The following is a 23,836-nucleotide window of genomic DNA, read 5'->3' as shown; positions in this document are numbered from 1 at the left end:
ATAAATCACAGTGTGCTTCATTAATTTAGCATAATTTCATCTGATCAATCCAATAATCAAATCGAATTCCTAGTATTCTGATACATATTATTCTACCCAAAATGCTGGATTCAAAATTGCGTGTTAATTCCATTATAAAATATTCTAACCGCTTGAATTTGTAATTGACTGTGTAGTTCAAATAACATGATAAAATTCTCCATTTCTTTTCACATTTTTTAACAAATCATATTATTCATTCTAGTCTCTTTTTTTGTTATGAATATACATTATCTTATTAAAACAATCAAAACATATATGGCTATTTAGAATCATAATCAGTAAAAAGAAACATATGTTCCCATTTCGATGTTGGGTTGTTTCAATTTTTCTGATCCAATTTTTTAAAAATAGAACCTATAAAACATTCAAATCAAAACCAAATTTGCTGTAACATAAATTTGGGAATTGAAGTGTTTTGAAGTTAATTGTTCAAGGAGATCCTCCACTCAGATGCCATTTTTACTTCAATACCAACGTAAATGATAAGATGTAGATATGCATGTATATATGCATATATGATATTTTTAAAACTTTAAAACTAAAAGATTTCTCATTGATGGAAACAACCTGAGTTTTTGAGATTCATGATCGAACTAGATATAATCTTGTAGTTATTTTATTATGACTGCGAATATAAATTTGACAAAAACAACTAAATAATATTGCATGTGGGATACTTGTGGTATCATACATATGAACGTCATACATTTTCATAACTATATCGAGTCTGAGCCTGATATCATCCTTCGCAAATTAACACAATGAACCATCAAAGTACACCATTTACATAATACCCAAGTTTCTCAGTAGAAGTTGATTTGCCCAGATAAAGTGACTGGTTTCAAATCCAGGCGACTAGCTTTCCCTGTTTTCACCATCTGTGGCAAATTGTTCGCCTCCTTGGCTTTGATCCCAGGAGCAGTCCATACCTGCATAAAAATGAACACAAGCAAGACTCAGGGACTATTCTTACGAATATTGTACCAACGAAAGCTAATCTTCAGAAATTATCAACTCATTAGGATCTATTACCATCAATCTGGCCTGAAATTCTAATAATGTCCATGCAGTATTCAATTTTAAATCAAAACAACTGTAAAATCAGAGTTGTGCTTCCTGTACCGTTAAATGGGGCCACTCGTTCATTGAAAGCGACGTATTCTTCTCAGTTGTTAAACTAACTTCCAAAGCAACTAGCTCATTGGAATAGAGGAGAGCCACAAGCTGCACTTGAGTTTCAGACCCGCGTAAGGGAGCAAGAGATGCCAAGGCAGCCCCTCCATGAGAAGCTTTATGTGCCAAAGTGACATGAGCTTTCCCTAAGGACTCTTTCAAGTTTTTTGTTGACAACAGAGCTTTCACTTCAGGGTTTTCTACTGATGCCTGCAGTGGTCATTTGAGTTAACATTTTGTTGGTGATGACAAAGGAGCATTTACAAATAGGTCAATTAATATGGACATATTCAACACATACAAAGATCTATACCTAAATATTGTGCTCGTCTCTTAAGTAGATTTACTCCTCGAAATTGTACATGGGTACAAAGAATAGTTCAGTTGATATACCAAGAACTAAAGATGCAGGCATCAGCAGCAATTACCAAATTCATTAAATGCCTACCTGAAGGAGAACCTCCAAAACCTCATCGGTGTTCAAAGTAACAGCAACAAATCTAAGAGTGCGGAACGACCGATCCTCCTCTTTGTCAACAGGAACATGCATAATAAAATCTCCACTAGTGATAGCCGTCAGTTGCTTTTGCACATTTTCGACTACTTCTTGAAATGGTACCTATTACATGTAGAGAAAGGTGTAAATACTCGAGAGTTTTATTGTAAACTTAGACGTCGCGATTTAGTGAAATTTTCTATACGAAAAGAGGATGACATAACCAGCAAATAGACCAAGCAAGATGAGCACACCCTACATCCCGTTCAACTATGCGTTTGGAGGGAGAACCTGAATTTCAAGAAGGTGTTCCTTGTGTGCAAACAATATTTCATTCAACCGCTTCTCCCATTGCACCCATTCATCTTTAAAAGAGCCATTAAGACTTTCCAACCTGCAAAAACGTAACATGCGGAACATGAAAAAACATCTATTCTATTCCTTTGAGGAAGTATGTGCAGTGTACACAGTGCGCCGTAAGTTCATACCCAGTTTGATAAGGCAAGAAAATCGAAGTATGTTCCTTTTGTATTTCTCACTCATTACACCAACGAGCATTTGCGAGATGGTAGTCTCAACACAATAACTCAAAGGTCCTTCTTACCTTCCATACTTATCCGTGTGACGCCTATAGAGATCTAGACCTTCTTCAATAATTTTCAAAACATCTGAAGGCATAGGTGTCCTGCGGCATACGTGTACAACCATTACAGAGCTCATTTGAAGAATGGATTAAAGGAATCCAAATGAATGGCAGAGAAAAACCAACAAACAAGATTACCTCACATTCCAAAATCCACAAAAGGTGACGAACTAATTTGAGGAGTGCGTTTCATAGTAAAGATATAGATACAACAAATACACCATCACACAATGTTGCTAGATCTGAAAATGGAATAAGGATTCAAAACAGAGAGCGATCTCACGTATCCATCTTCAATTACAGTGCACAAACTGACCTGTTGTGTTTCAGCACAGGCATTTTCACAATATGACCAAATCGACGTATCAGCTCCTCTTCAAACTCCTCGCGATCCTGAGGAAGCCAAACCAAAAAACCCACACAAATAACGAGGTGCTCAATCCACTAGACTTCACATCTCTTCGTGAGGAATCCTCAAGAAATTATCAACACTGACGAACTTCTTCTTCTTCTTTTTCTTCAAAAAAAAAAAAACAGGCCATTACCTTGCCATATGCTGGTCAACATTACAGCGTCTCTTTCGACTAAATATCCTACACTAACTCTACTTAGCATTTCTGGTCCACGTGAGTGGTAGACCTCTTAAACAAAAACGTCTCACAAGAGACGTCAGAACGGAAAAACTCAAACATGATAAAGGAATTATGCATCATTCCCTAGCCACACTGTTATGTTGTTTGCTGAAAATTCTCACCATGCCATCATATAGATTGTAAAACATCAGCAACACGTATCCAGGATTCGGTGTACTTTTGTCCAACCTCCCCTGTACGTAAGAACACATGGTGAGCTTCCGATAATTGAAGCCGGTGTTGAACAACAATGCTGAAAAAACACACATTCCAAATCAACAAGCATGAAGGCATAAAAGAGCGGGAATAGGTCTCCAGTTTATTGAAAACTGTACGGGGTGGTTGCTCCGCAGAAGGACTCTATATATAAATACTGCCAATATATCCAGCGAATATGGATTGAGCCCTGTGCCTGCATATATTCCCACTTGTGAGGCACTTAAGATTGCAAGAACTATTGTAGACTACAAGCTAAATTGAGTGAACTAAGAGGACAGCTAAAAGAACGATACAAAGACTGAGGTATAAACTAACCCTCTGATTCCGGTACGACAGGTACACCAATCGCAGTGGTGGTCTTACATATCTTCTGGATCTGTCAATAGCAATTTGAAGGAATTTTGGACTGGATAAGAAGTGCCTTTTGAATGATTTTAGTTATGAAGGCAGAGGGGGGCATATATACCACATTCTAAGTACTCATCTGCAATAAATGAAATATCTGCGGATCTGTGTACTAAATTACTTACCGTTTGCCACACCTCCTTGTTCGGTGCATTCTTATCAGCAAAGGTGATTCTGCGAGGATTCTTAGTCCTATCATTATTAAGCTTCTGCCAGTACTTTCCTGGACAAAACCAACATGACAGAACCAATGTCAGCGTTGAACATGGAAATAAAGTGCACATACTGATGATCACGAGAGTAGTAGGCCAGTGAAGCGTTCTCAACATTATATAGCTGCGATACAAAAAGCAGAAATTTTGAAAAATCCAATCTGCATATTGAGGTTCCAGAATGAGCGGCATACCCTTTATCACATCACCCATCAGGTTGTGCATTACAAATCCAGACCAAGAATTTATAATTTCTTTACAGAGACAAGATTTGGCACAGCCAGGTATTCCTGAACGACGACCAAGAAAGTACCTCAGTAAGAAAATGCGCAATGCACTTGAAAAACTTCCAAACAGTCACACATAATGTGCAGGAAAAAAAGAAAAAAAAAAGAGGAGGGCTTAATTTATTTCTGAATCATTGCTCTTTCCAGAACCAGGCAGGAACAAAACGAGTGAAGCTTGATCAGTACCAGGAAAGAAGACGACCATTCCTTGAGCTTTGATTGCTGAAGCGTGAGGGCTCGGCGCAGTCGGAACGGGTGCATGATCGCTGTCGGAAATAAACTCATCCTCATCGCCTTCCTGGGCTGCTTTCTGTGCTAAGAAATCATCGACATCAATGTCTATTCCAGCTGCCCCGACTAGTTTCTTATTCTTGACACTTCGCTCAGCGAATTGCTTAAGAAATGGTTCTGCTTCAGTTAAGTATGTATTGCTGCTTAGCTTTTTTCCATTCATTTTCTTCTTGATGTACATAGCCCTGCAAAACTAGAGTACCGTAAAAACACTATAAAGGGATACAAAGAATGACATGGAATTAATTTCATTATTTCAATTTAAAGTATCAAATTACACTTGTCAAGGCATCCTTGCAACGGTCGCTGATTCTCAGTGTAGTTGGTCGATTAATGACATCAGAGACTGCTACGACATCGGGGTCCTAATGCGGGAAGATAAACGAATTATTTGTTGACGAGACTTGCAATCAATATCTGAGACAAGTACTGCTCGAGTTTTCGGCACATTGCTCAATTAAATATGACCAAAACGCATACGAGAAAACTACGCAATATTCTATTCTCCAGAGGCTGCTGCTGGTTGCACCACACTTGGGCATGCCAGGATGAACTACAGAAGATCGAAGTTGTTTTAAGAGATAGGAAGCCAAGATTTTAATATGACCAAAAGCACAACAAAGTTCAAAATACTAAACACAAATATGCATTTTTAACGGCTAACCATTCATTTAGAAGCTTAGTAAGCTCCATCTGCTTTTCTGCCGACGTGCCCCAAATTTGCATCTGCCTGCACCACAACCATAACATTAATAGCTCCGTCTAGCCCCAAAACTATTCTTACCAACAAAGGTACCATAGTATCCTCTAAAAATGTGTTCAAAGAGTCGAAGCTTAACCTTTTAATAAGTTTCTGGAAGATAATCAAGGAAATTACTACCACGACTACCTAGAAATACCTAGAGGTACAGCAAAACACTGTAGAATCGGTGAAACCACATGTAAAAAGATACTTGATATCTCGAATGCGGACTACAAAACACAAGAAAAAGGTGTTGCAAATTCACCTGGTGTAATACTCTTTATAATCAGCTACGCCTTTATCAAAAAGAGCACTAATGCCATTCCGAATAAGGAAAGTGCGGATCTATATTGAAAACAAACCACATTGCAATTACCAGCATCGAATGATCAAATGGCTCCTTAGATTAAAAGCTCATAGGTTATCAATAATTACAAACTCACCTCACCCATAGTCAAAGATGCGGAAGCTTGCTTCAATAAAGACAAACAAATTTACTTTCAAAACCTTACATCACTCAACATACAAAAACTTCTTACAAGGCATTACCTTATATGGTAGAAATTTCATCTTCAACATTAAATTTTCTGTTTCATCGACGGAGTCACTTTGCTCACTTTCACCAAAGCCACTGGTTTCCTGATCACTATCATCTGCTAGGCTTTTCATGTTCATCACTTCAGGAGCGTTGCTGCCAGTGAGCACACACACATCCACGAAAAAACCTGCAGTCAAGCCCTCACTGTTCAGGACCAAAACAACATCCACATTGAAATATGAATATTGGTTTTAATCAACGATAACAATTCAAGCACAAATAGATGAAATAATTGAACATCATGAAACGCACCTCTGTATAAAGGCCATAGATGAGCATGCTTTCTGAATAATACCAACAGATACAAAATTATCACAGGATGAAAAAGAATGAACGAAATCCAACATTCTATCAAGTTCCAATAAACCGAATGTCAGACATAGAAGGGATGGGAGAAGCTATTTAATACAATGTCCATATGACATAGCAGGCTGGATATACAAGAACACTGAATATTCCTCTACCACAGATCAATGATGTCAAGATGATGCCTGATCACAATCACAAAGTTTCAATGTGGAAAACTAGTCCGATGTAAAGAAAAAGCCACCTCATTTCTCTCTGGTACCGTCGAAATGCAGAATCAGATAAGACGTGTACGATCATCTTGAAATGGGAAATAACTTGGTCCTGATCGTCTGTGCTCTGACTGGACTTAATTGTGTGGCATTTAAATCGGACAGGTAATTTTGACTTACGAATCACTTGAATCATCTCCTGAACAGAGGAAGTGTTTTGAGATGAGTAAGAATGTATGGAAACATAAAACTTTCAGTACTGTAACATACAATTTCAGAACCTTCAGCAACTATGTCAGAGATCACCGGGAGTAGTTATCTGAAATGTAGTCGATTAACCAGGAGCAGGAGAGGGTCAATTACTTGAAGTTTTTTCGTAGAGTAATCGGCAGGATTTGAATGAAGAAAGGTCTCTAGCATTGGACTCAAAGGAGTATTCTTCTTATCTTCATGTCCTGAAACTTTATCGTCAAGCCAATCTGTCCAATCTGAGCAGAAGTCTGAGCCTACAGCTTTCAAAAGGGCCTCAACTTGCTGCAACAAGAACCACATTCACAATTACTTCTCGGAACAAATAAAATAAAATGAAACGAAACGAAAAAGAAAGCTATATGAACATGCCATCAAAAACACTGAAATATTAGTAAGATGAATAGGCGAAACAAACTTTTACTTTGGATTAGGTGAATAGCACAAGTCCATGGTTAGGTCTAACATCTATATCTTCTCGATCGCATAGTAGTAGCTTAGGCATACCTTAGATACAGCATCTCGATTAGATGCACATATTTCACGAAGTCCTTTCTCACGGATAAACACTGCACACGTGAAAGAAAATAAGAAATGTAAAAAGTTGATTCAGACCTTCACTAAAATTCTGGAACAAGTCGATTTTGATAGTCTCGGGAGCAGTACGTTGCCATAAAAACCATGAAATGCAACTAAGCAAGAGATCCATGCTGGAAGTGGAATTTAAGTATGAGAATAAGCTAGACCCCACAAGCAGCACTACCAAGTAGCAAAATTAGTTCCTGGTCTATTGGCCAAAAAAGTTTCATCAGCATATACTATTGATTCAACATGATGGCAAAAGTGACGGGCATAGTCCATCTAGCGATATTTCACCTAAGCAGATGCTCTGTGGATGAAAGCTGAACAGAGGACAAATTCAAATCCCTTGGAATTCAAAATCATATTTCCTTACCAAAAACCCAGCTCTGATTTGAAGAATTAATATAGTAGAAAATAAGATAAATTGAAGCGGAAACCCTTACCTTCAGGAGATGGAGGAGGTGGAAACTTAATAAGAACTTCACTTAAGGAGGTTGCACTCTCAGGAGTCACTACACGAGCTACAAGCCCCTCAAGGATCTCCCCCTGAATATCCTCGTGTCTCTTGGTCGCTGACATACCAGACCACAAGTGACATCAAACTTTAGAAACATCAACAGTGGAGATACTACGCTTGACCTAGAAAGTAAAAAGTTTAGAAAAATCCCAAACACGTGATGGAAAAAATACGGAAAGAAGTAAATAAAACAAAGTCTTCATGAGAAAGTTGACAAACACCTGATAAATAAATATCGGCAATGTCATTCAATACTTTTGCAACAGTACTTGTGAGTCCTTCCTCGCAGAGTGCATCATAAGCGGTGAAAAACGACGTGACAGAAGCTCTAAATGTAACAAACCACACAATAACATTAAGCGAGAAGATATCTAGTGCTTTCTTTGAAGTACCATTGATCACTTCCTTAACGAGTGGCTCTTAAAACTATCACATGAGTTGTCACTTGATAACAAAATAGAGAGCCTGAAAGAGACCTCCACGTTGCAAGACATAGCATCAGAGAACTCAACATGGCACAATATGAGTCAACCTAATAAACTATTATCCTAAATACCTTTACATCAGCATGAATATGATTGAAACGGGTTCATCAATGCTTGACGACATGGCAAAGGAGTAAAAGAAATCTGAAATTGGGATAACTAGATATTGAAATCCAATAAGAATACTTCTGTACAGGCAAAAGAAACGTATCTTGGAGCTTCTGGAACAATCCTAAGCCTATTGAGTATGGGAGAATAAACATGAGCGATGAAGACAGAGAACATGCAGTTATTGGTGTATACTTGGTGGAGAATAACCAATAATGATTTGTTGGTAATCGCCATTGATGACAAAAAGCAACAACGTCAGCGGTAGACAGGAAGAGAGGACGCCCGTCCAGTTTCGTCACTGCTGTAACCACAACTGCCAACACCATATCGATATGGCATGAGCACATTCCGGCTTTCACCAGATTGATCTTGACTAAACTAGAGCAGTATCTCCACCAACCAAATCTTCAACTAATTGATAAGAAAGGATTTATCCATCAAAGTTTATGTAGAATCTTGCCAAAAAAGACGTCAGGTAAATGAAGGGGGATCATAAAGTCGAATACAAACCATAATCTTGCAAAGGGCGTTGCCCATGATCCCCTAACACAGCAGTTACTAGCTCCATTCCTATGCAAATACGATGCTCCTGCAACCTCAGATCAATTTAAACAGCATTAAAATTAAATTGATTTGCTTCTCAAGAATCAAAGAATCAAAAAAAGAAGAGGATACCACATGATCAGTCCCTGCAACAAACCGTAAAACACACGGGTTAAGTTACAACCTACAACTAAGGCCAGGCCAAGGGCAGTGCATTGCCACATAGGTTTGACCAGACAGAGACCATTGAAAGCACATCTCTGATAACTGACGTGTGCGTCACTACGTAAAAACATACCTTGAGATAAGCGTTGAACTCTCGCTGCTTCTGACCTGCCTGCGCTCCCCATGCTTCTTTGAGAGTGCGTCCCAAAACATACACACCTACTGCTGTATACCTATGTTGCCAACGCGCTTGAAACATCAGATTGGGACTCAAAGGATCTCTTCAACGAAGATTAACAGGAGGTGTCCCTCACTTTATAAATCGATGTGACTAAAACAATGTCGAATACATGTGTTGGGATACGAAGGCACGTGCACTTGCTAACTTCAAATAAAATGACTCATCCATTCGAAATAGTCTCACGTTATAGAAGGTTTACTTACAAATTTCCAAAGCTATTTTTAGCAAAAGCTCCTCCGTTGTCACCCGAGTAAAGGAATAACGATCCAGAATGTTTCATAGTCACCTGTAGAACATGACCAAACGTAAGCATTTACACAAAATGGACCCTCTTATTAAACCTCCCCAAAGGTTAATCAGTGCTCAGTTGAAAACAAGGTGGAAAGTCCATTTGATTATGTGGTGAAGAGGATTTTATAGAAGAAAGATCATCAAATTCCAAGCAGGAATTTCGCAAGGTTACCTCCAAAACTCCACTTCCGGCACTCACCACCTCCTGCATCCGCATTCTCACCTGCACACAAACATGTACAAATTGATAACATAATCGTCCGACTTAACAAACGACACATGCTAAGTGTTCTTCAAAGTAGACCAACTTCAAGTCGGTGTTGAAAGTAGGATAATGAGTCACTTAGTTCATCCAAAAAATCAGCTATAACTTTCACCTAATGAATTAAGGTGTTGAATTCCGAAACATCACAAACATGCATAGACTGGCTGAAATGCATAGTGTACTGGCTAATTTTTCACTTGCTGGGTTACCACATATGAATCACCTCTTGATCCGATTTTTCATTCTCAAATTTTGGATAAAATGTTGCTAGTAGCTGGGCTTGAGCTACAGTTCTATTGACTTTCTTAGATTTCACGACGGTCCCCTTTCCGCCTTTGTTGATATGTCCTTCATTCTTCCGATTGACAGCTTCTAACCCTTTCCCTTGCTTCTCCAGATTAGTGTCATTTTTAGGCACAGTCTTTGCAGTTCCATCACTATTCGATTCGACTTTCACTGACTCGAATTCCTGTGTAGGGGAATGCAATCCTGGTTCCAAGTGCAGATCTGCTAGCTCACCCACAACGGAGTCGTACTGGTGCGGATCGCCTGATTTCTTACCAGAAAAGCTGGAAGACAAGGACGCAGATGGTTGAGAGGACCCAGAAGGAACATCGCGCCCAGGCGCTTTCTCAACTGCCTCAACTTTCGGTTTCGGAAGCCATAGTTTCTTGATGTTGTGCTTGCCCTACATATGTAAGTTTCGATGAGCACAGTATACTAAAATTGAAGAGATTTGTCTCTCGAACGAGCGTGATTGAGGCTTGTAGAGGGAAAAAGAGAACCTAATGTGAGAGGACGTACCTTAGTCATGGGACCAGAGAAGAGGGGGATGGGAAGAGATAGCAGAGCCAATTTCGAAGAAGACGAGACAACGAAACGCGGTATCCCAACGAAAAGTCGTCCTCCCAAGCCTGTCACCATGAGACAATTCCCTAAGAAAAGCAGATTTCGATCCTCTGAAGTGTTCCAGAGACAAATTGCAATGCAGCTCAATTTGAGTGCGGCAATGCAGTCATATGGAAAGATGGAAAATGATCCCAGCTTCTTAAGACAAGCACAATCTGATGGACGTTATTCACTCATCTTCCTCTGTTTTGAAAGCCAATTGTTCATTCACATACTTGTGCCTGTATCCAGTACATAAATTTATACATAAGAGCCAAAACTTGGTGGCTCGAACTCAAAAAAAGTTGCATTCGACTTCAGAGAGCATGCAAAGGTTGGACTGACGCCCAATATAATCGGCGGTCAGGACTTATGACGAAATTCGCGGAAAACCCAAAACCCCAGACACAAAATCCTGGCAACATTTAACCTGCTACGTATGCAAGTTCGTCCCTCTGCTACTCCACCGCTCTTACAAAACCATGTACCGTGACCACAACAGAAGGGAAATCGTGTCCTAAAAGACAAAATATCTTTTCTCACATTTACTGTACAACTCTCCACTATTTCAGCCCAGTGGAAATCCAAGTGCTGATTGGGTTTAGTCCTAGAAATTCTCGCAAATTAACCTTGGATCTCACAATAATTCTGCGTCACATCCAATCTATCCAAGAGCTCACCCCTTCGGAACCCCTGCATAGCTATTTCCTACTTTTGGAACAACTCTGCAGACAAATTTGGATCAATTCTACAGGCAATTTAGGAATCCAGAGCATTCATCGCCACCACGGCATTCTTCCCACACAATTCCACCGTCCCGAATTTCGCGACACCAATCCAGCGGCATTCATCAATCATGCACCAATTCAACTGAATAAAAACCACAAAAATCCACAAAAACAGACCCACTCACACTGGGACAAAAACATCATCACAACTGGCTCACATCCACCTAATCCTAGTCTAATACCACGCGTGGCAAAAAAATATATATTCCGGAAGTTAATGAATCAAATAGCTGGCTCAAAAATTCTCCACAGCATCCCTAAGTGCTCATGAAACACAGAGCAGTGCATATACCACGATGCGAAGAGCGCCAATTGCACCGACCAGGAGAAAGAAAAGTGGGTTTCAGTAAGTGTTTGGACGGCAGCGGTGTGAGGGCCGAGCTTAGCAGAGCAGTCGATCGCGCTAGAACAGGTGGTAGCAATATATTACGAGGGTCGGGAACCAGTGAGGAAAAAGGAAGGGAACAAATGGCTTCCTGTAGCGATTCCACAAATTTGTGTTACATAGCTCCTGCCCAAATATTTCACAAAGCTTAAGAATATGAGAGTAAAGAGGAATGGATTACATGGCAAAATTCGACATCACTCTGTGGAAAGAAAGCATGATTCTCACAAGCTTTCTATGCTTTGATAAAACTACAAAATGAAAGTGGTCCCGCACGAACGGATTCTCACAGCGTGGGCTTCACGCCCACGTCAAGATCGAAATAAAAATTAGAGCAAACACGTGCACAAGTTGCGACGTCCGATGCGTGGAGCAGGCAAATCAGACAGTTAAATGTGAGATTGGAACTGATAATTCCTCTTGAACTCGGAGTGACAGTGATATACATCTCGCAAACTCTAATCACCGGGCCTCAGCGCGAACTTGAGAATTCACACAAGGGCAGGGACTTAAAATCGAGTAATGCGCACAGCAGTGGCAGCACCAATAACTGTGGAAACGAGCTATTGCAAAGAATAGATTAATCATTAAGAGAAAAAACTACTGAACGATGGCTTCCAAGGGTCTAAAAAATTCACTTGGCATTATTCCTCAGGTAGTTTCCGAAGTGAGCCAAATCTTAATAAAAGATTTTAGTTGGGGAAGAAAAAAGATCATCTGTTGGGGAGAGAACCCATCGCGATTAATTGGTCGTATATTTCTGCTTCACTATTGGTGAAAGCCAGAACACCTAGGAAGAGCTGTGGCAAACCAGCTTGCAAACTGTTCAGTGTAAACGCTCGGGTATCTGTATAGGCTTTCCTTTCGGCTTCGAGCTCGGCTTCAAGCTTTCTCCTCGTAGCTTCATATTTTAGGCGCCTGTCACCAACTTCACTTCGTTCTGGAAAGCCTGTGCTAACGATTATGTCCAAACGACCATCGTCCACGTCACTACCTGAAGTAGTCGTGGGAGACCTTAATGGAGGAGCTTGGTACCTGAATCCCTCATGATAGCCTGGACCTGGATCTTTCGAAGAGACAGTTAGTAGTGCGTACTCTCGCCTTTCAAGCTCTCTTTGATAATTTTCCACTCTCTTCTTAATTCGCAACTCTTCCCACTGTAATCTCAACATCTCACGGACCACCGCTGCAAACGAGCCTATGCCTTCCAACACCACTTGATGGGGTAGCTGAGATAGCAGTTCTTCCCACCGTTGGCAGAGTCGAAAAATAGGAGCAGCCATCATGTCTTGAGAAGGAGACCGTGAGGGAGATCTTGACCCACTCCGGTTGTCCATCTCCTCACTGCCAAATTGCATGAGACTCAATCGTAACCATGATGTCATATTCTTCAAATATTCCATTTGTGAACTTATGACTCTCGACACACCCCCTGACCACCTGCGACAATTATTTGTCAACGACCGTTAGCAACACATAATAATCCTATTCCGTTCTATACCAGTGCCCTTTCCAGCCATAAATCTGATTAACGTTTAATTAAGAAGGAAGTCATAAACACAACAGTAGTATGGTAAAATGGAAATTCAAGGCAAATAAGTAAAGGCATGAAATAACATAGTTCTAGAACTCAAAAATAAATTACTAAAAAGTCTGCATCAGGCACGAAAGAAACAATAATAAGAATAATACTTGTTCAGTGCTTGTTCAAGAAACATGGTTGACTGGCGATGAGAGCTTGTAGTTGGTTCACAGGCAGCAGAGTTATCAAGCCTTCTCATGGTCTCAACTGCTCGCAACTGAGCTTGATGAGCTTGAGACATATTCTTCCACATAGTTCCCAACCTACATAAATATAAAAAGATTATACGTGTGACCTTAAAAGTAAAGATAAAACAAAAATATCTCAAAGAAAACTATAATCTTCAAACATTTGTTGATAGGGATGAGTTTCATCTAGTGCTTCCATCGTTTCGTGCCCGAGGAGCTGCAATCATCAAGTGCCACCACCGTTAAAAGAAAACTATGATGAAGCTTGATTATTTGGCGAATCTCCCGGATTAAAAAAGGATATGGTGAGAAAGTCTCACCCATTCAGTAACTCCACAAGCTGTGGATACAATTCCTCATCCCTTAGCTTCTGCACCTGCTGTGAAGCGCTGTCTACAGCTTGAATAGCTACCACCATTCGAGTCTGAAGACCTTTAATAGTGTAGCGGGTTTTATCAATGACCGTATGATCTTCATTCTTTGCATCCTGATTTCTAAACAAGTGATATTTCCTGTCTAACTCAACTCTAAGAGCTTCTGCCTCCTGTTAACACATCGAAACTTTTCACATCAAGGTCCGTTCCACAAACGATTACTAGAGATAACCTAGAAACCATTAAAAGCCCAACCCACATAATTGCATTACAGGTCCTAGTACAATACGTACCTTGACTTCGAGGTATAGTTTCTTTTCCCAAGCGAGCAACCTATCGAGTGTCGCCGCATGGCTGTTACCCAATCCACATTCTTCCGTATACCTTGCGCTGCTCATGTTGCTTATGTTCCTCCGCATGCTCATTATGCTTGGGGATTCATCCGTTAAGACACTCATACTATTCATATTGCCAGATGTTCTAAAGCTAGCTGATCCAGATTTTCCAGAGAGCTTTAAAAGATTCATCCTTGCGGATTCACCCACAACTGCGAAAACAGAAGGCCATATACATGAACATGAGAGAATAGCCCATAAAAAGCATAGTAAGAATATCTCTCACCGGTTTTGAATGCTACGAAGCAGTAAAGCAGAAACTGTATTCACTTGCAGTGCAGTACCTCTTAAACTGTCTGAGAAACTTGAATGATAATGTGCTTTCTTAGTCTCAAGGATGCGTGACACATTCTCGCCACTATCAGCAGCTCTCAGAAAACACTCATCGACCTCTTTTAGGACGTCGAGCAAATCCCGACCACCCTTCTCCGCCTTGACAACGGCCAATTCCTTGTTAGTTTTCGAGATTGATTGTTCAGGTTTCGGGGGTTTTCCTGGAGTTTTACCAGATATGGGAGTTTTCTGTCCCTTCCCTGCATTCGCTACCTTAGCTGGTGGCTCCTGGACTTTCGGCGGGGTCTGTGGTGGCGTTTTTGGCGGGGTCTCAGGTTCTGATATTTGTTCTAGTGCTGACTTCGGTGTTGCAGAGTCCGGTTCTTCTGGTTTAGGTGCTGATTCTGGATTTTCATCTGGAATAGGTTCTGATGCTAATTCTTGAGCTGATTGCGGTTTATTGACAGCGTTGTTCTCCCGCTCCTTATCTTCATCCTAAAAGCCAAAAGTTTATAGGAAAAACATCAAGTTCCTACAGATCCATAGAAAGCTATAAAACATTTGTTATTATGATTATAATCATAATTATCATTCTTGTTAAGATTAGATAATTCACGGATGAGATGACTAAAAACTTCGCATTGCCTAAGATCAACGAAATGCATATACAAATCCATCCCAACTGGCAATCAATGCTTCAGCAAGCGCAGGAGGGACCACAAGTAACTGTAAATATCTAGAGAATTCAAACAACAATTGCACCTTACAACAAGATTGTCATAAGTGAATGCAGATCCGTTCAACCCCGAAGTGGAAATAAAACAGTGAGTTCAGAATATATGCCTTTGGAGCTGGCTCATCAATATCCTCGTCAACGTCTTCAAGATCGGGAACATCGTCTTCCTCTAAATCAGGTATATCGTCCGGTATACTCTCCTGAACCTCCACGATCTTCTTGGGTGGCGGGGGAACCGCCCTCTCCTCTCTCTTTCTAAGCTCAAGCTCCCTATTCCTCCTCTCTTCTATCGCTTGAGACTTTTTCCGTTCCTCGTGAATCCTCTTCTGCTCAATATCAAGTCTCCTTCTCTGCTCCGACTGCTGGATCTTTTTCTGTTCCGCATCGTAGTTCATTTTCGATTCGGATTCCTGTCTAAGTTTCTGCTCTACTGCAGCTGGAGACAGCCTGCTATCCACATCCTGGTTCTTTCTCTCCTCCATGTAGTTAAAAGTTGGAGGTGAAGGTCTAAATGGATCCATAAACAAATCTTGCCAACTGCTCCTAGTGACAGGCGGAGGTGGGGTAGGATTGCTTCTGGTAGCAGCATGTGAGATTGGGGCTGTCCGACTAGATTGTATCCAATCGTCGTCCATAAGAATGGGTTGGAAGGGAGGAGGAGGAATAGAATCATCCATTTTATACTTGAAAGAGTTGGAGGATTCTTCGGGATATCTATATATATTAGTTATGCTAGCTGAGGGAGTGTGTTCCATTCTATGCTGTCTCATAGTTATGGGAGGAGGAGGGGGCGGAAGGAATTCCCGGGTTACGCTCTCTGGTGAACTGACTGCTCCTGTACTACGAGAGTCATTCTGCATACGCGATGTAGAATGCCTGACATGAGGAGAGACAGGTGAGTGAGGAGGAGAGGGTGAAAATCCAGGAGACATAGGAGCTGGTGGTAACGTTGGAGGAGGTCCAAATGACAGAGTCTCCGTTCTTGGTGTAGACACCTCTGAATGCATTAGGTACCTAACTTCATCCTTCACCTCACCCTCTGCAAATTGTCTAAATGCTGATCCAACTCCCTTGAGAGACACTACGAACATGGCGTGTGAAGCTGCAAAGTTGTGTCGAGATGCGACAATCTGCTTCATTAGGTGCTTCCTCTGCTTGCATCTTGAAAGCCCCTCCTCGTTATCGATCTTAGAATTATTGCACCCCATTTTATTAGTTCTCTCAGTAATTCTGACGGTTACCACACTGGAACAACCTGAGTCGTGAAAACTCTGTACCCAATTGTTTCAAATTCTACCTACGATGCTAAATCCGCCAAACATTCCAAATGCGTCCAGTTACAACAATCCATCCGGATATGCTTCAGTGCAATCACTCCGTACCTACCGCAGAAAATTCTCCGCAATCATAACATCATCCATGGCTTCAGACACCCTGCAAGTACCACAACAACGATTTCAGACCAGCGTGGACCGTAAGAAGTGTTCCCTGCACATCTAAGGGATAAATGCACGGACACTGTAGTGCCGCGCAAAATCTCTCCTTTGTGGAATTAAACTGAACGGGGGCACTCGATTTAGATTCAGGGTTACAGCAACCAAGGAACGTCCAGCAGCCAAATGTCACATGTCGGAGAAAGATGCCCTCATAGCTACCGACCCGAAAATTGCAACAATTCTCGCATGACTCGCACTACCATCTATCAATCTGCAGAAGCTCGGTCGGAGTGAATCAGGTTCCGTCCATTCAAGAATTGCCCACTCAAACAGTCTTAACCGGCATTTCAATACAGTGCCGTAAGAATCTGCCTCAAGTCAGAAAGATCGTGCAATTCCTCGCCTAGCAGTATAAGAATCAGGAATAAACCAGCACAACTAGCGAAACCTAGAGCAGCCCTACCATTGAACATTGAGCGGATCTTCCGAATACATCGTCCAACGAAACTGATCACTTTACTGAGGTTTCTTGTCTCAAGAAGCGCTGATCAGACCGTTTGCACCCACAGACTACGCCCACCAAAACTCCAAAAGAATCTGAAAGTCTCACCGCATCCAGCCACTCTGGAGTGATTCTCCTCATTGCCTTCCAGCCTAAAGTTTCAGATAACTGAAGAGATCGTAGTGCGCAATCCCATACCTGACACGAAGCACCGCAAACATCATAGTCCCATAGACGAAGCAGATGATTCACGACACCAACAATGCATCTGCTTCTCCAGCGACACCTTCCCTCCAAGCTCCACCCTCTCTCGCTCGCTCATTCGCTACTGCGCACCTCTAGACCTCCACTCGCATCACAAACGATGTCGAGGAACCTGAACACACGATTCTCGCCACTACAATTCACAAGGGATCTTCACCTACAAACTTCCACCCCTCCAATGACTCCAGACACCTCAACCGCCTATGACCCTCCGCTTCCTGTCGACGCGCCCCGCATTATATCGAACACCTCCTCTGTTCCGCACAAACGCATCGCCCTGCCCTCACACGATGTAAAATCCCGAGGAAGAGCCAGGCCGGGGGGGAGGGAAGGGAAATAGAAGAATGAGAGACAACGACGACGGAAACAAGCAGAGGAGGGAGAAGAGCCGCCGCGCACGAAGAAAGAGCAGCTGCTGATGCTGTTAATGCTGCACCAACAACTACCATACACAAATGGCATCGGTAAGCTCAGCGCACCCTCTTCTGCATCATCATCGTCATCATCTTCTTCTTCTCCGCACCGGTGGACCTCAAGAGGAGGCTCTGGCCACCAACGCAACGAAGGATCCTCAACCGCACCCGTCGTTGCGAAATCTATTGTGTTCGTATCTGGGCGGCGTGAAGAAGGAACTGGCAACGTCAGACTATTCCCTTCACTTTCAAATCGGCGGAGCGGAAAGCGACAGACAGCGTTGGGGACGGGGGGACGGGTGCGCTCCCCCGATCGCGGGGCCGAGAGAAAGACTCGGCCGGGAAAACCCCACACATCCTCCCCCCCCACCCCGGTTGGAGGTCCCCCGTGGCCTGCCTGGTGTAAGTGTCCGTACGAACTGAATAACTACGTTGGTCGTAGGGGTTGACCGTTGGTGCCGCGCCCTACGACCGCGCCAGGGCTCGTGGTTTCAGGTTTTCGAGGGGATTTGACCGTGCGCACTCTTTGAATTATTGTGTTCCCACTGGGTCACGTTCTAGTCATCGGGAACGGTTCCGGTTCCTATAGACTGACAAGACGCTTTAGTTAGTGCTGGGCTATAATCTGGGTCAAGTTGGAATCGTACTTAACTTTTCACAATTTTATTAACTCGGAAAAGTCCAAAAGACAACACTAATTCCCCTAATACTGCTCTTATCAAAGTGGGTATCTTTTTCTCTCTTTTTTTTTTTTTTTTTTTTTTTTTCTTCTTCTTCTTTTTCAAATGTTCCGTCTTTGTAATGGGATCGTAAGTTTCTGGTAACAAATACTACTACTTTCTGTTGAACTTAGACAAAACTTGTTGGGATAAATTTCGTCGTTGGTTCTTTGATTTGCAAGACAAGCTATGAAATTGCTGCAAATAGTTGATATTTTCTTAAACAGAATTCTTTCATGTTTTTGTAGTGTTTTGGTTATCTTTGTTATGATTATTGTTATAGATTTTAGATTAAATTTCTTATTGATTTTTCCGTATATATATATATATATATATATATCTTAATGGAAAGTTACAGTTAAAGATGGATTTGTTAGACCTATCATTCATATTTCAATACGAAATAAGAAACCTTTTAAAAAAAAAAGGTGACACAAATAAAATATTACTTTTATACATGTGTAAGCAAAACAACTAAACAATTTGGTTTTACCAAATACTAACAGCTCGTAATACCAACAAGACCATAGCAAAACCACTCGATGTATATATATATATATATATATGTATATATACCAAATAAACCAAAGGAGTTGTTCTATATGCATACAATGTTTACTAAGTACGATATTTCTAATTGTATACAACTCTAAAAACTGTGCTGCTGTATATTTCGATGTAAACAATTAAGACGTGCTTTTTTTAGAAAACACATATGTTAAATTATTTTATCGTACATACTTTATTTTGTTAGCTATTCAAATGAATTTCGTACCAAATCGGAACAAATGTCTTGTTATTTTTGGTATACGTGTTACTGTAAAATTTCAAATTATAACTCAAGATGCTGAAGTAACAATTCTAAAAACATGACATCAAATCGTCAAATGAACGTTTTCGCTAAGTGGGCAGAAAAAACTTGCACAAGGCACTTGCTTGTTAACACTTCAATCTACACAGCTCAGTGCTTAAATTAATTTTCAAAAATATTGTTGTTTTCATTTAAAAATGACGTTGATGATAATAAAAATAATATTAATAGCTGATAGAAATAAACAGCAATAAAAAAATGTATATTGAAGATCATTCTACAAAATGAAACTCTTGCAATAGGTGAGAGATTTTCAACACAGTTATTCCCTCAGCAACAATCGACGAATGAAGCACTAATTTCATCCATAGGTAAACGCCCTACTTTCATCATGAGTGCTGGGACTTCATCGAGAACGGCACTAGGTAGAGAACGGGACCCCTAAAACATCAGCCCTTTCTCCGCGCCTACGTGGAAGCATCGTACCTTTAGGTCAACATTAAGGACCTAAAACCGACCCTGACACGGATAACGGCCCAGACTTCCACCTTCGAGACGCATGAACGCGCGCCACTATAAATAGCAACAGGCGCCGTAAAACCGAAGGAGAAGAAGCCTCGGGAAGGGGGTTGGGGGGAGGAGAAAAATGACGAGAAATCTCACTGCAGGGTAGGAGTCTTCAATGGGCGCCCCCCCTGATGGCGTACGATGCGGAAGAGCAGCATCTCAGCATTACCTCGTTGTCGCTACCTTAACTTAGCCCAGAAAAGGGCCGTTGGTGGGTGTATATTTAGCGCTCCGCATTTAGGCGAAATCCTGACCTCGAAGATGCAACGGAGACGCATCTAATTGTGTCGGGGAAGGGGCCCACCCACCCTGTCACCCGAACTGGGTCGTGATTCATGACATACTCCTCTGGAGACGGCTGCTGGACACGACGACAGAGCGACCGTGACGCACAGAGAGGGAGAACAACTAGTGAACGGGCTGGGTGCTTCTGCGCGCATGGGAACTGCTTCTTCCACTGCTGCCGCAGCCGTCGCTGCGGCGGCGCAACAGCGTTGCCAGTAGTGTGTCGGATTTGGGTGTGCGAAATTGAAAGCGCGGGATCCAGCGGGGAAGATCTTAGGATGAGTGAGTGGTAGTGGTATTGGTAGTGGTGCAGCTGCTGCCTCTTCGACCTCAACGTTCGCGGTAACCCGTCTCCGTGACTGTGGCCCCAGGGGTGGCACGGTTTCGAGGGCGATCACCACGTGGATAGATGATGTGAAGTTGACACATGGCATGTGTTGATTGGTCCACGTCACCCTTCCTTTGGATTAGTAATTCGAATGGGGTTGGGGTTGAGGGAATGTTGTTTGTACAATAGAATCATGGAACATAAGTTGCTTTTTGTAGTAGGACTTCTGTAATAAAATGGCATAATTTTATTCGTTTTGTGTGGCAAACTTTTGTTTCACACAATAATGCCAATTGTTGTTATTGTACATCTTGAAAGGAAAACTTCTCATGGAAACTCGTGAACTTGGTTGCAAAGAAAGGTTTTATTTGGGTTTGATTGATCATCAAACAACGTAAGGTCCAAGTTGGTTCTACATTTGGTAACATTAAGCCATAACACTCGTGCTATGGGCTATTTATTGTATGTATATATATATATATATATATATATACATATATAATGTTTGTTGCAAGACTTGTGCAAAAATTCACTGTAAATGAGTGATCCACATTGTTCGCCCTTTACACAAATTGTTTGTAGATTATTTTTTAAAAATGACTTGGGAATTTGTACTTGTATTTAGCTTGCTTCTAATTCATGTTTCTACAAGGAATACTGTTGTTGAATATACTTGACTTGTTCTGTTTGCTTTTTGGTGATGGATAGAATATAAGAGGGGTTACAATTGTAAGGAGTTATTTATCATTTATTTCCTTGCAATTACTTGATATGAACGTTATTTTATTATTCTATTTTCTCTTTTATAAACTGAAACATTATATTACAGAAAAGCTAGCAAGCATGATAAATATGAATTGAATGTAAGAATATTCATGGAGAATAATGAAAAGTGAACGTCTTTGATTTCCAGTTCATGCCCTTGTCATGTTTAAAACATTGCATCATTTTTGTGGTTGAACATAAAATTACAATAATCACTTTTTATTCTTTATTGATTTTTTTCAGAAATTGAATGTACACACAATGAAATTTATCAACACTTGGGCATCAAAAATGGATGGGGGTGTTTATTTAGCATATGATAAGGAATTGAGATGTTGCAAAACTAATGGTCTCATAAGTGTCATTTTTATTTGTCAAAGTTTAACTTAATTAAATTAAACTATTAAAATTGCAATTAAAATGGGTCATGACATGAGGACATTGATTCCAAGGCTCTTTAGAAAACCATTAATTTCTTAAATTTTAGTCTAAAACTTTTCTGATTATTCTATGAGGTTTACAAATCATTCATAAATTTCACACCAGGTTTTATAATGATTTGAACCAAAATTTTGTATGAATGAGTCTCAATATATATATATATATATATATATATATAATTTTCTGTGTTTTTACTTTGCTATTTTTGAAATAAAATTGTGATAATAAATAAATTGCAGGTTGTTATATAATTGCATGCTACACTCTGCGCCCACATTTATATTAATATTTTTCTTTGAGTTCGAAATATGATTATTTATCAAAGCATTAATTTATTTTAAAAGTAATAAAAATAAAGTCTGGGTATTTTCTAGGTATCCAATTATTTGATGCTAGATTTAAAAGTTATGGATGTCACTTCCTTTAATTTCATCAGTAATGTAGTGTTAATACACACTGATGTATGATATATATATATATATATATATAACACATCACAATTCTAACATTCAACCTTATCATACATGTTTTCTTTTTCTTCTTTTTGTGTGGTTTTTTAACTACCTATTAATAGATTTGTCCATCTATTTTTTTTTAACGTGTGCTTCTAAATTCCAATCTTTGACATATTTTATTTGTGTTTAAAGATCTAAGCATTATTTATCAAAGGCATAAAAATGGCCTAGAGTAAGTCTTAAGCAAAAACATTGTAAGAAGATGAAGAATTTCATATATGTTTCTACAAACAATAAGCTCTAAGGTAAATGAATAGAAGAAAAAAAAAAAAATGTCATCCAGGCATATTAATAGTTTTAGATTATCTATTGATTTCTTACGATGGTCTAAAAAGAAAAATTAAAATTTAAGAAATAAAAAGGAAAAAGAAAAGGTAAGAAGCTCAAATTAGATTGAAGATATATATTCTAAATTTTGAATAAATAAATCTAAAATTTCTAATCTCATTACTACAAAATTGCCAATAGTCAAATGTTGGTGACTAAGAAGAAACTAGAAAAACTATATCATGACTTTAATTCTAATTTAAATAAACTTCAATGTACTATCTAAGAAGATATAGCAATTATATTTTTTTTAAATAAATTTGGTTAAGAATACATTAATAATAACCTTTGGCTCCAAATAAAATTAAGTTGGTATTAAAGAAATATGACAATTAAAAAAACATCGAGCATGGACAATTTTGAAGTGATATATTTTTAAAGCATGTTAGAATGTATTCACAAAGTATTACTTTGATAAGATCAACCAATCACTTGTAAATAAATACCCTTAAATTATAGTTAGAACTATATTTTCTTCTTGTAAATGAAGACAAAAGACAAGTCTTGTCATTAACAACTCATTATTTTATTGAACATATTATTAAAAATTAATGCTAGGGCTCTAAAATGACATTTAAAATTGGTACTCATAAAAAAAATTAACTTAAAAAATTACCTTTGCATCTTTGAGATTTTTACTCGATAATATTTTAATTATCTAAAAAACTATGCAATAAGCATTTATTTTGTTTTATTTTTTCCATGTAAAAGTGAATTTGTTGTAAAGTTCATAATAATGATTCTAAGAAGTTCTTTGAAGTTGAGATTTAATTACTAGCTTATTCATACAGTATGAATCAATATTAAAAGTGTGAAAAAAGTAATAGATTTAAACAATAATTTTATCCAAAAATTTCAAGAAAGATAGAGATGTAAGAAGATTGTCTTTTAATTCAAGACTTGTTTATGTTTTGTAAATATTTTTATAATTACAAAAAATATTTTATTCAAAAAATTGATATCAAATCATTTAAAAGGTCTAATGAATAATTCCTAAGGTAATATGCAAATGACTTAATGTTATATATTAGTAAATAAAGAATGAATTTTTGCATTATATCAAAAGTATTTATAGCTTTTGTTAAAAGTGTAGTCTAGAAATTAATTGGTCTAAGTCTAATGATTATTAACAAAATATAAATACACA

At 39.5% G+C, this 23,836-nt stretch overlaps 2 protein-coding genes across 7 annotated transcripts; both read right to left on the bottom strand.

Annotated features, from left to right (window-relative positions):
- Positions 1 to 636: 636 nt before the first annotated feature.
- On the bottom strand, positions 637 to 12,441 carry LOC112278260 (tRNA ligase 1). 6 transcript variants are annotated; one of them, XM_090247817.1, is made up of 29 exons: positions 11,676 to 12,441; positions 10,512 to 10,621; positions 9,931 to 10,395; positions 9,615 to 9,665; positions 9,355 to 9,437; positions 9,044 to 9,143; positions 8,713 to 8,791; positions 8,395 to 8,515; positions 7,828 to 7,934; positions 7,533 to 7,661; positions 7,015 to 7,076; positions 6,622 to 6,792; positions 6,291 to 6,457; positions 5,993 to 6,024; positions 5,692 to 5,867; positions 5,408 to 5,487; positions 5,065 to 5,130; positions 4,296 to 4,585; positions 4,017 to 4,112; positions 3,736 to 3,833; positions 3,521 to 3,581; positions 3,322 to 3,398; positions 3,109 to 3,180; positions 2,671 to 2,747; positions 2,316 to 2,396; positions 2,003 to 2,105; positions 1,664 to 1,834; positions 1,165 to 1,425; positions 637 to 971 (listed from the first exon to the last, which is right to left on the bottom strand). In XM_090247817.1, the coding sequence occupies exons 2-29, from the start codon at positions 10,518 to 10,520 to the stop codon at positions 846 to 848; spliced, it is 3,411 nt and encodes a 1,136-aa protein (XP_090103943.1). In that variant the 5' UTR covers positions 10,521 to 10,621; positions 11,676 to 12,441; the 3' UTR covers positions 637 to 845. The 6 variants fall into 6 exon arrangements, with proteins under 6 accessions (XP_090103943.1, XP_024367246.1, XP_024367242.1 ...); XM_024511478.3 differs by having other exon boundaries at positions 11,950 to 12,166; XM_024511474.3 differs by lacking the exon at positions 11,676 to 12,441 and adding an exon at positions 11,509 to 11,542.
- LOC112278261 (uncharacterized) lies at positions 12,153 to 18,218 on the bottom strand. The gene is made up of 7 exons (XM_024511480.3): positions 17,453 to 18,218; positions 15,424 to 16,750; positions 14,592 to 15,075; positions 14,206 to 14,459; positions 13,859 to 14,082; positions 13,461 to 13,613; positions 12,153 to 13,208 (listed from the first exon to the last, which is right to left on the bottom strand). The coding sequence occupies exons 2-7, from the start codon at positions 16,522 to 16,524 to the stop codon at positions 12,482 to 12,484; spliced, it is 2,943 nt and encodes a 980-aa protein (XP_024367248.1). The 5' UTR covers positions 16,525 to 16,750; positions 17,453 to 18,218; the 3' UTR covers positions 12,153 to 12,481.
- Between the last annotated feature and the right edge of the window lie 5,618 nt (positions 18,219 to 23,836).

Source organism: Physcomitrium patens, chromosome 25, assembly GCF_059467195.1.
Source record: "Physcomitrium patens ecotype Gransden chromosome 25, ASM5946719v1, whole genome shotgun sequence".
NCBI classification, from domain to species: domain Eukaryota; kingdom Viridiplantae; phylum Streptophyta; class Bryopsida; order Funariales; family Funariaceae; genus Physcomitrium; species Physcomitrium patens.
The sequence above is the reverse complement of the archived record's forward strand: the minus strand, read 5'-3'. Positions and strand labels throughout refer to the sequence as shown.